Source organism: Triticum dicoccoides, chromosome 5B (assembly GCF_002162155.2).
Source record: "Triticum dicoccoides isolate Atlit2015 ecotype Zavitan chromosome 5B, WEW_v2.0, whole genome shotgun sequence".
Taxonomy (NCBI): Eukaryota; Viridiplantae; Streptophyta; class Magnoliopsida; order Poales; family Poaceae; genus Triticum; species Triticum dicoccoides.
This window is the reverse complement of record NC_041389.1, coordinates 674,157,389-674,170,221: the sequence shown is the minus strand read 5'-3', so window position 1 is coordinate 674,170,221 and position 12,833 is coordinate 674,157,389. Positions and strand designations below refer to the sequence as shown.

General features: G+C 47.4%; 1 protein-coding gene across 1 annotated transcript; it reads left to right on the top strand.

Annotated features, from left to right (window-relative positions):
* Positions 1-1,311: 1,311 nt before the first annotated feature.
* LOC119312537 (disease resistance protein RGA4-like) lies at positions 1,312-5,309 on the top strand. Its single transcript, XM_037588272.1, has 3 exons — positions 1,312-2,339; positions 2,881-4,850; positions 4,943-5,309. Exons 1-2 carry the CDS (start codon positions 1,597-1,599, stop codon positions 4,820-4,822), a joined length of 2,685 nt encoding a protein of 894 aa, XP_037444169.1. The 5' UTR covers positions 1,312-1,596; the 3' UTR covers positions 4,823-4,850; positions 4,943-5,309.
* The last annotated feature ends 7,524 nt before the right edge of the window (positions 5,310-12,833 follow it).

Genomic DNA, 12,833 nt, shown 5'->3' with positions numbered 1-12,833 from the left:
CATCATGGCCCTCCAAGTCCTCCGGCACGATACCTAGCGCGCGCATTAGAGCATCTCCAACAGGCGCGACAAAAGGCGCGCCCGCGCGGTAAAGTTTGGGTTTAGCGCGCGCCGGCTGGTTCCGCGCGCTCCAGCGGTGACGGGAACTTACCGCGCGCGGGAAGCGTTTGCGCGCACGCAGGAGAAAGCGGCACGCGACGCGGTAGATTTGGTGCGCCGCTTACCGCGCGCCTATAAATTGCCGCGCTCACCACACGCACAGCACACAGCCACGCGCACTCCCCTCGCAACCTTGCCGCCTTGCCGCTTCGCAGCTTTCCGCGCCACCACTGCGCCACCATGCCGCCGCGTCGCCGGGGTGCTTCGGGCTATCGCGGCGTCCGCGAGCGCCCCAACGGCTGTTACTCCGCCGAGATACGGTCCGGCGACGTCCGGCTCGGCCTCGGGACGTTCCGGAGCGCACAGGAGGCGGCCCGCGCATACGACGCGGCGGCGTGGCGCTTGGACAGGCCCCGGTCGCAGATGAACTGCCGGACGTCTTCACACGCGAGCAGGCGCAGCGCGTCGCCCCTCCGCCACGTCTCATCACCGACATGGACCGTGCCGACCACGCTCGGCGGCAGCGCCGCCTCCTCGTCGCCGAGGAGGACGAGCGAGCCATGGCGGAGTGGCGCCGTCGCCACCCGGAGGACGTCGCCGACGAGCGGGGCTACTGGGCGGAGAGGACGGCAAGGCACCGCGCGGAGCGGGCTGACCGGCGTCAGCGGAAGGCATTGGCGAACGAGCAGTGCGACATAGTTTCAGCAGGTGGGAGGTCGTTCTTCACCGCGAACGACGAACGTTGGGACGACATATGGATCTCAACCTCGGACGACACCGACGAGGATGATGATGGTGATGGTAGCGACTTGGAGTAGTTTCTATCTATGTATGTCGTAGTAGTTTCTATCTATCTATCTATGCCGTAGTAGTATCTATCTATCTATCTATGTCGAACTATCTATCTATGTATGTCGAACTATCTATGTAAAATAACTTGTATCGTTTTTTTTATCTATGCAAAAAAATGTTTAGAATGAGCGCTCGCGCTGCATTTTTACCGCATATGCTGGAGCTGCGCGCGCGGCTTTACAGCGCGGCTGCTGGAGCAACCGTTGCGCGCCGCGCCAAATCAGACGATGGGTGCGCGCCGCACCAAACCAGGCGATGGACGCGCGCCAAATTAGTTTTTAGTGCGCGGCGCGTTCGGCGCATGTTGGAGTTGCTCTTAGAACATTCTCCGCTTGTGTTGCCTTCGTCTTGGCTGGCTGCCCCCTCCTAGCACTTCTCGTGGCACGCCGTGGTCCAACCAGACGTGCGCACTATCTAATCTCTCCTCGCTCACTGGACCAAAACTACTAGTCCACCCTTTCGTCTCTTACCTCCAGCGCCGCCCAAAACTGCCGCCGCCTGCTCAACTCCGGCCGGTGCAATTTCACCGACGGGGAACCGTTTGCCGCATCCACTGGAGATGCTCTGACAACAGATGCACAACTCGTCTGCTAGGGCGAGAGAGAGGGGCTCGCATGTAGACTAGCTAGCTAGGGGTACATCGGGATGGAGGTTGCGGTGGTCGTCGGCCCGATAGTGAAGCTCCTGCCGAAGCTCCTATCGGTGGTAGATGGGAAACGGAAGCAGCTGGACAACCTGGAGGTGGACGCCGGGTTCATCCGGCGCGACCTGCAGTCGATCCAAGAAATCATTGGCCGCTCCAGTGGCGGCAGATCCATCACGGACCTCTGGGTCCGAGATCTCAGGCGCCTGGCGGACGACATGGAAGACTGCATCGACCGATTCCAGGTCGGGAAGATGAGCAGAATCCGTTTCGTCGGAAAGATCGGCAAACTGAAGAAGCGGTCAAAGGAGACTCTCGAGCAGCTACAGAACTGCATCAGCATCGCTGGCGCCGCCGCACCTGATCCCCCCGCTGCAGGTGGGGGCACCGAGGATCCGGAGGAGCAGCTACTTGCTCTGCTTGCGCGGAGCCCATCGGAGGGAAACCTCAAGGTGATCTCCGTCGCCGGCTTCGGTGGAGCAGGTATGACTCGCCTTGCCCACAAGGTGTACAGCAACAGGGATGTGCTCAGCCAGTTCCCTCTGCACGCTTGGGTTCGTGCAGCGCCCGGCATGAGTGTGCACAAGCTTCTTCAGAAAATACATGACCAGCTGCTGCTAATTAGTATGGCCAAGAATCATGGTGCCACTGCCTCCAGCTCCAAAATCAAACCACAAGCCAACGGAGACGACGCCGAACATGCTTCGACTGACCACCGGCTCACCGGATTACTCAAGACCGGAAGGTGATTATGTAGCTTAACTAGTATCATGCCTCTTGAGTAATATAGCTAAAGATTACCGGAAGGTGATTATTTATTAATTAGTACTGTTTGCTTGACAGTGTTATTGTTGTGAACTTGTTGAAGACATGATTCTGTTGGAATATCCCATTTTTGGGAAAATGAATGCTAAAAGTAAATAGGGCTATTGCAGAGTGGAAATATGTTTTGAAAGCAAAACCGCGGAATGAGGAATTTAAGCTCTAAAACATAGTACATGCGTAGATTCTGATAAAAGTAGATTGATGGAATCTGGTCTAGGACTGTAGGTTAAACTTGTTGAAGGATGTCCCGATGAGTTCAATCTTGAGTATACTGACTCAATGAAGTTCACGAGTACGAAACAGAGAGCTAAATTGGTGTCAGCATTTCAAACTTTCAGTAACTTATGATTGAAATCGACTAGTAATATTGCAAGCAAACATTTGTAGCTGCAAGCCTTCAACCAAAAACTAAAATCATGACTGTTATTTTCTGAAAGATTCATTCATTATGTATCTTGCAGGTATTTGATTGTGATTGATGGCGTGAATACGCATGACTTGTACGACGTGCTATCTGCCTTCTCTTGGGCTGATGGAGTGGATGGCAGAATTATCATGACGGCGGCAATTCAGCTGCCAGAAGCAACATGCTGCAGATGTGGCAACGGTTCACCACTCGCCATGGATAGCACAAGCCAGGTTTTCATTGGAGAGCTGACAGAGACTGGATTTGTGGAGGCCTGCCTCCATCTTCGTGACGACACACTAGCAAGAATGCAACGCAGCAACAACGAGATCCTATCAAGTCCCATTGTCCAGGACTTATTGCTGTATTTCTGCATGTTCCCACGCGATCATCCTGTCAGGAGGAATCCCCTGATAAGGCGATGGCTGGCTGAAGGACTTGTGTTTCCTCAACCAGAAACAGAGAGTTTTTCGCAGGATGTTGCAGCCAAGAATTTGGAGAGCCTCATCACCCGCAATGTCATTCAGCCCATTCAAGTGAGGAACTATGGAAATGTGAAGAGATGCCAAACTTTTGGGATGATGCTTAACTCCATTTCCAGCAAATCCAAGTCACAGAACTTCATCACCATGCTGTGTGGTAGCGGCCAGACGACGGAGAGGAGTCCGGCTGGCAAGGAGATTCGCCGGCTTTCCCTCCATCTTAACGGTGCGGCAAATGGGCCACTGAATTTGCCAAAGGAATTATCTCGTCTCCATACTTTGGCAGTATTCCCTGATGATGCAAATGTCGCCAGGCATCAGGCTAATTTGAATTATGCCAAGTATAAGCTACTCCGAGTTTTGGATCTCAAAGAATGTGCTGATGTGAAAGCAGAACATGTCGGGAAAATATGTGACCTGTTGCTGCTCAAATATCTGAGCCTCGGGGACAGTATTGACAAGGTTCCGAGGAAAGTAGCGAAGCTAAAATGGTTAGAGACTCTCGACATGAGGAGAACCCAGGTAGTGACGCTACCAATTGAAGTCCTCCAGCTCCCTGGGTTGAAACACCTCCTTGGGAAGTTTCAGCTAGCTGAAGGTGACTGCACACAGAAGAAGCTAGAGAGGCTCATGTCAAAAGATAGTGAACTTCAGAGGCTTTCCGGATTTGTCACCGACAAAAGCGAAGGGTTTGCGCAGCTGATGAGTCGCATGGGGAAGTTGAGGAAGGTGAAAATATGGTGCGATTCCACCGCGGATGTGACGAAACTGGTTCATGTTTTAGGAGCCACAAAGAAATTCATTGGTGGAGGCCTGGATATGACAAGAGTCGATCGTTCTTTGTCTATCGACTTCCAAGGATGCCCAACGGAATGCTCAGAACAATTCATGGATTCTCTGAAAGCTACAGGCCGTCTTACCTCACTCAAATTGCGAGGCAAGCTGACGCAACTCCCTCAGTTCCGTGCAAAGCTGAACTACATCGAGGAGTTGTGCCTCTCAAGGACTAATCTGAGCGGTGACACAATCCTAAGTAGCCTGTCTGGACTGAAAATGACACTGAAATATCTCAAGCTGGTAGAAGACAGGCTTGGTCACTTGGTCATAAAACCAGAGCATTTCCGAAGCTTGAAGGGGTTATGCCTCGTGGGCGAGCAAAGTCTGGAGGGCATAACAATCCAAGATGAAGCTATGCCCTACCTTGTGTCACTTCATATACTTTGTGAAGCTCTAGGTGATCTTCCAGGAATCGACATCACACGCATGGCAAGGCTAAAAGAAGTCGCGCTCCATTCTGGAGTACAAGATACGATAAAGGATGGGTGGCAAGCAGCTGCAATGAACCATCCTAATAGGCCCAACGTTTTGTTTATCCATCATGCTAACTCGTCGCCTAGAGACTCTCCGCCGTGTGAAGCAACAGGGGATATTGTAAATCGGACCAAACCTGTTGGGAGAAAATTCGCCGCCTCCATCATGGGGGGCATCTTTTCTCGTGCACGGCCAAGATCCTGATGCACTGAAGCAAGTCGCATCGATCATGGTTAGTTTTGTGTCTATTTCCTCCTGCCTATTCTTCAGCTTGTCTCCCAGTTCCCAGATATGATGACGTTGGTGCATATTGATTGTCTGCAGAGCAAAACTTTTTCCAACCATTCGCTGATTGATGATGTGTGTGCTGCACGATGCGGCCTTCGGGAGGTGTGACTTCTCCTTTGCGAGGTGGCTGCTGGTGGTGAGTAGAGTGAGATGATGCATCCTCTTCGTGATGATTGATGATGTCATGATAAGAAATTTACGAGCGAATTCCGCCGATAACGTTTCATGGCAAGAACGGAGCCAGCCATACAGGTACATTGTGTAGAGATGTTGCTGATTAGAGAGTTTGTTAATTTGATTCGATAATGAGTTTGTACAATGGAACAGCCGCACTTCTCTATTTTGCAAATGCATCGAATAAAGGAAGTTCAGGCAAAAAAAAAAGGAAAAAGGAAAAAAGGAAGGCCACAAGCAACATAACAGTTGAAGGAAAGTTCAACTATTAGATAGCCTATCATGCCCTCTGCCATAAATCCTTTTGTAACCAGGGAGGGAGATGGCGTATATTTACTTGTGCAAAAAAAGAGAGGCTATAGTACTATTTTTCGGTCTCCAGTGCGGCAGTGCTATTGTTGCACTATCATGTTATTGATTTTTTTTAAAAAAAATCTGAGGCTTCCCGATTAACCAAGTGTTCGAACAAGTGATGTTGACACGGATGACTTCCTGATTAAGATAGGACTGCATCAGGGGTCAGTTTTGAGCCCTTATCTTTTTACCTTGGTGATGGATGAGGTCATAAGGGATATACAAGGAGATATCCCATGGTGTTTGCTCTTTGCGGATGATGTGGTGCTAGTTGACTATAGTCGAACAGGGTAAAATAGAAAGTTAGAGTTAGGAAGACAAATCTTGAAATCGAAAGGGTTTAGCTTTGTAGAACTAAAACTGAGTACATGATGTGCGGTTTTAGTACTACTAGGTGTGAGGAGGAGGAGGTTAGCCTTGATGGGCAAGTGGTGCCTTAGAAGGACACCTTTTAATATTTGGGGTCAATGCTGTAGGAGGATGGGGGTATTGATGAAGATGTAAACCATTGAATCAAAGCCGGATGGATGAAGTGGCGCCAAGCTTCTGACATTCTCTATGACAAGAGAGTGCTACAAAAGCTAAAAAGCAAGTTCTATGGGACGGTGGTTCAACCCGCAATGCTGTATGGCGCTGAGTGTTGGCCGACTAAAAGGTGACATGTTCAACAGTTAGGTGTGGCGAAGATGCGTATGTTGAGATGGATGTGCGGCCACACGAGGAAGGATCAAGTCCGGAATGATGATATATGAGATAGAGTTGGGGTAGCACCAATTGAAAAGAAGTTTGTCCAACATCGTCTAAGATGGTTTGGGCATATTCAGCGCAGGCCTCCAGAAGCTCCAGTGCATAGTGGACGGCTAAAGCATGCGAAGAATGTCAAGAAAGGTCGGGATAGACCGAATTTAACATGGGAGGAGTCCATTAAGAGAGACCTGAAGGATTGAAGTATCACCAAAGAACTAGCTGACAGGGGTGCGTGGAAACTTGCCATCCATGTGCCATAGCCATGAGTTGGTCGCGAGATGTCATGGGTTTCACTTCTAGCCTACCCCAACTTATTTGGGACTAAAGGCTTTGTCGTTGTTGTCTGAGGCTTCAAAAGGCCATGAAACTTATTACAGAAAAAAGGGTTATGCCCTGTTTTATATATAAAGTAATGACCGACAATAATCCGGTACAACCGCACGCCATCATAGCACATGCACACACCAAGGCAGGATACAAAGGCGTTGAATGCAACAACATGACCCCTAGCACTACAAAAGCAACCGGGGACTCCAACAGTGACCGGAGCTATGAAGATTGATAGTACTTCCCATATCTCTGTGCTTTTTTCTACAGAATGTAATACTCCCTCTATCTCAAAATGCAAGACGTTTTTTGACACTAATACAGAGGGAGTATGTTATACTCCCTTCCTTCGAAAATACTTGTCGGAGGAATGGATGTATCTAGATGTATTTTAGTTCTAGATACATTCATTTTTATGCATTTCTTCGACAAGTATTTCCGGACAAGGGAGTATGATGATAAAATCAGAAGGCAAAAGCCAGGCGCCCGCTCTCGGAAGCAAATAGTGTTTCTCTTTCTTGTGCCTCTTGTTTGCTAGGCTCTCTGTTTGGCTGAAAATCGGTGCTGCAAACATGTGAGCAGACAGATGCAGGCAAGTTGTGTAGTAGGAGTACTACTATATGACAAAGCAGATGGATATTCTAATGTTCAGGCCACTAAGTGTAGAATAATGGAGCTGGTATGGGAAGGTGGATCTGAGGTCTCAACTCTCGGCGAGTATGGGTCTGATTTATCACCTCCCCCTCCCCTCCTTGCTGTTCTCAGAAACGAGATCTTGAGATCTGAAGAGCAAAGGCGACTAGCTGCAGCGGCTCGACTCACGCGATTCCTCCGACTAGCCGGCGACCAGGATCACCAGCCCTCTCACTAGCCGACTAACTGCCGTCTTCTTCCCACAGCTTATCTTCCACTCTGCAGAAAGAAACTCTCAGCCGGCACCGCCACCGGCACCTACTCTCTCCTCCCCATCCTACCGTGACCTCTCCCACTCCTCTGATTAGTAGCAGCGATTTGGAGCGATTAGTCTGAATCAAAAATCTTGCCAAAGGCTTCTTGAGGTAATCACCACTAGCACTTTTTTTCCTACCTTGAGAAGATATTCTCATCTGCAGGTAACACCAGCACTTTTTTTGCTTCCCTTTGAGAAGATATTCTCCAGATAGTTTTTTTTTTAAACGGAGGTATACCCCGGCCTCTGCATCATGATGATGCATGCGGCCCTTTTATTGAATATCCAGAAAGTATCAACACAAAGGTCTTACAGCTCGCAAACGGAGCAAAAACAAAGCACATAGAACTGAAAAATAGAAGCGGACAAAGACAACCGGTACGTTGATAATAAGGACAAGCTCTCTAGACTCCTATCCTGTTATGTGTACGCCATCCGAACCGGTTGAATATAACCCGAGCCACCATCTCCCATTGGTTGCACCCAGTAACCAAAGGCTCCCTGGAGTCCGTAGGAGTGAGTAAGGACCACGTACGGATCCAAGCTGTAGCTCTGAAGATAACCTGCAAAAAAGTTAAGTTGTGTAGTCTGTTAAAAATCATATCATTTCTGCAGTTCCATATAGCCCATAATAGCGCACATATTTCAATCCGAATACGAGCTGCCGTGATCTGTTCAATCCCAGCTAACCACGTCCCAAACAAAGGCGCAATATCTACTGAAGAATTGATATTAAAAGCTATATGAATCGTTCTCCAAAGTAACTTGGCAAGTGGGCATTCGATAAATAAATGTTGTATTGTCTTATCCTTAGTACAAAAACAACACCGCGAGTTACCTACCCATCGCCTCTTAAGTAAGTTGTCCTTTGTGAGTATTACTTGCTTGTGGACAAACCACATGAAAATTTTAATCCACAAAGAAACCTTAACCTTCCATATATGAATTGACCTTGGGATGGGTCCGGAATTAATCATATCCGTATAAAAAGATTTCACCGTAAATATCCCATTTTTAGTTAACTTCCAATGTGTGGAGTCCGGCACGTCGGAGAGTCAAACTTCAATCAATCTTCGAACCAGGTGCATCCATGCTGTCCATCTCTCACCCACTAACGTACGTCTGAACTGGATGTTCAAGGGAATAGTTTGAAGGACGATACCTACGTAATCTTCCTTACATTGCATAATATTGTAAAGGGTAGGATATTGTAAGGCCAGAGGTGTCTCTCCTAGCCACGTATCCTCCCAAAATCTTGTTGACATCCCGTTGCCAATCAAGAATTTGACCCTATGAAAGAACATATCCTTTGTTCTCATAAGTCCCTTCCAGAACGGTGAATCAGTTGGTCTGATGGTTACCTGAGCTAGCGTTTTCGAATGCAAATATTTATTGCGCAGGATTTGAGCCCACATGCCCTCCGGCTCTGTCTCTAACCTGTACAACCATTTGCTCATAAGGCATTTATTCTTAATTTCCAAGTCTCAATACCGAGGCCCCGTTGGTCTTTAGGTCGACAAAGGATATCCCATCTGGCGAGACAGTATTTCCTCTTGGCCTCATCAGACTGCCAAAAGAAACGAGATCGAAAGAAATCAAGTCGCTTTCGGACTCCTTTCGGAATTTCGAAGAACGAAAGTAAAAACATTGGCATGCTAGTCAATACTGAGTTAATCAAAACTAGTCGACCTCCATATGACATCAACTTGCCCTTCCAGCAGTTGAGTTTTTTTTCAATTCGTTCTTCAATACACTTCCATTCCTTATTGGATAGTTTACGGTGATGAATCGGAATACCCAAGTAACTGAATGGTAAAGCACCTAATTCGCATCCAAAAAATTGTCTGTAAGTATGTTCCTCGTCTTTGGCTTTCCCAAAACAGAATACCTCGCTCTTATAAAAATTAATTTTTAATCCAGACAATTGTTCGAATAAACATAAGATAAGTTTCATGTTACGTGCTTTAGCCATGTCATGTTTCATGAAAATAATAGTGTCATCAGCATATTGTAGAATGGACACCCCCCATCAACCAGATGAGGAACTAGACCCTCTACATGGCCATGATGCTTGTCCCTGCCAATAATGACGGCCAACATATCTGCCACAATATTGAACAGAAGAGGTGACATGGAATCCCCTTGTCGCAACCCCTTATGCGTCTGGAAGTAGCGACCGATATCATCGTTCACCTTAATTGCGACACTACCTTTCTGGACTTGAGTATCCACCTGGTGCCTCCAGATTTCACTAAAACCCTTCATACGCATTGCCTATTGAAGAATAGGCCATTTGACTTTATCATAAGCCTTCTCAAAATCCACTTTTAAGATAACCCCATCTAGTTTCTTCGAGTGAATCTCATGAAGCATTTCATGTAGGACAACCACTCCTTCGAGTATGTGTCGTCCAGGCATGAAAACTGTTTGACTAGGCTGAACCACTAAGTGAGCAATTTGTGTCAATCTATTAGTTCCTACCTTTGTGAAGATTTTAAAACTCACATTCAGCAGGCAAATGGGTCGGAATTGTTCTATCCGGACCGCCCCATTCTTTTTCAGTAATAATGTTATCGTACCAAAGTTGAGGTGAAACAACTCCAAATGGCCATCGAAAAAATCGTGAAACATAGGCATAAGATCATCTTTAATGATATGCCAACATTTCTTATAGAATTCAGCTGGAAACCCATCTGGTCTCTGTGCTTTATTCGGCTTCATCTGAGTAATGGCCAGATGAACTTCTTTTTCAGTAAACGGTGCAGAGAGAACATCGTTCTCCGCTGCCTGTAATTGAGGTATATCATCAATCACAGACACATCAAGAGGCACCGTCGAAGTATTCGGAGGTCCAAAAAGGCCTTTATAATAGTTGGAAATATATGCTTTCAGATTCTCATGCCCCACTATTGTTCCCTCGTCCTGTTCAAGCTGTATGATCTTCTTCTTCCTATGTTCACCATTTGCAACCATATGGAAGAACTGTGTGTTGTCGTCCCCTTGGACAACCTTAAGCGTTTTCGCACGTAGCGCCCACTTGAGTTCCTCCTCTCTCAAGAGAGCACGTAGGCCTTGCTCAGCCTTGGACTTGGTTCGATGCTCATTAACAGAAAGAAGCGTGGTTTCAGCCTTTACATCTAGTGTCTCAATGAGTTGAGTTAGACGTTCTTTTTTCTGCTTATAAATCCCACTCTCATTCCTGGCCCATCCTCTCAAAAATTGTCGGAGGTGTCTAATCTTATTCTGCCATCTCTCGACATGTGTCCTTCCTGTAACTGGCTTAGCCCATTCACGTGCAATCATCTCCATAAATCCTTCTCGCTCAAACCAGCTTTGCTCGAAGGAGAAGATGTTTTTGTTTGCAACATGGGTAGCCTCACCTGAATCTAAAAAGAGTGGTGTATGATCTGAGATCCCTCTATGCATCGCATGGACCGACACCAACGGATATTTTTGTTCCCACTCCACACTAGCAAGTACCCTATCCAGCTTTTCATAAGTCGGAACAGGTAACGAGTTGGCCCATGTAAACTGTCTACCGGTGAGCTCAGTTTCACTCAAATTGAGGCTCTCGATAATCATGTTAAACATCATAGACCAACGTCCATCGAAATTGTCATTATTCTTTTCTTCTCTTCTTCGATTGATATCAAAATCACCCCCGACTAGCAGTGGCAGATTTTCATCTCCACAAATCCGCACTAGATCGGCAAGAAAATCGGGTTTAAATTCAGGTTGCGCTGCCCCATATACCGCAACTAGCGACCATCGGAACTCATCCAATTTTGATCTCACCCTGAATTTAACCGAAAAGTCTCCCTGCACCACATTAAGTACCTCTAACGTCTCACACCGTACTCCTAGTAAAATCCCGCCAGATCTTCCTCTAGGCGGTAAAATGTGCAAATCAAAATCTATACCACTGGAAAGGGTTTGAAGGAATTGGGAGGTGAAATTATCTCGTCCAGTTTCCAAAAGTGCAACAAAATCTAAGTGGTGCTCTAAAGTTGTTTCTGCTAAGAATCTTTGTTTAGCCAAGTCTGCTAGACCTCTGCTATTCCAAAAGAGTCCTTTCATAAGTCATCATGAAATTTTTTCTTAAGTTTAACTCTAGCACTTCTGCGTACTGCCGAAGTAGGATAGATTTTCCGCTTCCAGGGTCGTTTGGGCTTCTCCTCAACACCCCGCGGGACGATAGAATTATCTATGACAGACACTACCTCCTCCATCAAGAGAGGCTCTACCATATCTGTGTTCTCAACATCCTCCTCGTCTTCAGCCTCGACACTAGGCAAGAGAGTATTACATATATTTGCAAGATCATTAATTCCTAAATTATTCATGTCATTGTCATTCATAGGTTGGATAGAGACAAGATTACGAATGATCTCAGAAGCCCTCTCCGCTTCCATATCTAAAAGATCATTAACGGATCTGACGAACTCGGTTTCATTTGATCCCAAAGAAATGCCTAAGTCGTTTGCCTTATCTTCTCAGAGAAGTATAAAATTGAACAACTAATATCAAAGGACGTACCTGCAGTAGTCTCGGCATGACGAAGCATGGCGGCCCTCTTGGCACGCGCTAGCTGCAGGTCCTCTGCATCCGGCTGTCCCTGGATCCGGTTGCTGACACGCCTGCCAGCTGACACCGGATCCGCAATCCCGCCAAAAGCGATGAGCTCCTCCGTGGTCCTCTCGCACAAGGTGCGGTCAGGACTCCCACGCCCCTCCCTTATCGTCGGTGAAGTAGGGTAGGGCGCGGTGGAGTGAATCTCCGCTGCGAGTGTCAGGGGGGAGGAGGACCGTGGAGGCGCCTGCTCGCTAATCCCGCCCCCCTTATCACCCACGGGGACCGTCGTCCCACGGCCATCCAGCTCGGCGCGATACTGCGAAAAAAAACGTGCTTCCATGTTATAGATAGTTAACTAGCTGCTGCTTTTTTTTTGGAAAAGGGGGTTTACCCCGGCCTCTGCATCAGATCGATGCATACGGCCTCTCTTATTAATGAAATAAAGAGGTTCAGAACATAAGTCTTACAAACAAATGAAAAAAGGTAGCACGTAGCTCACACAGAGCAACGACTAAAAGACACAAACGGGAAAAGCCACAAACCGGCTGGCATAATATCAGGTAGGTAAACTAGATGCCTATCCTATTACATGATCGCCATCCAAACCGGTTGAAGATATCCCGCGCAACCGTCTCCCACCGGACAGATCCAGTAACCAAACGCTCCCTGGCCTCCGTCGGAGTGAGTAAGGACCAAGTACGGATCAGCGCCGTAGCCCGGAACAACACCTGCAAAAAATGAGTATTTGATGTCCTGTTAAAAACCAAGTCATTCCTGCAGTTCCAAATTGCCCATAATAACGCA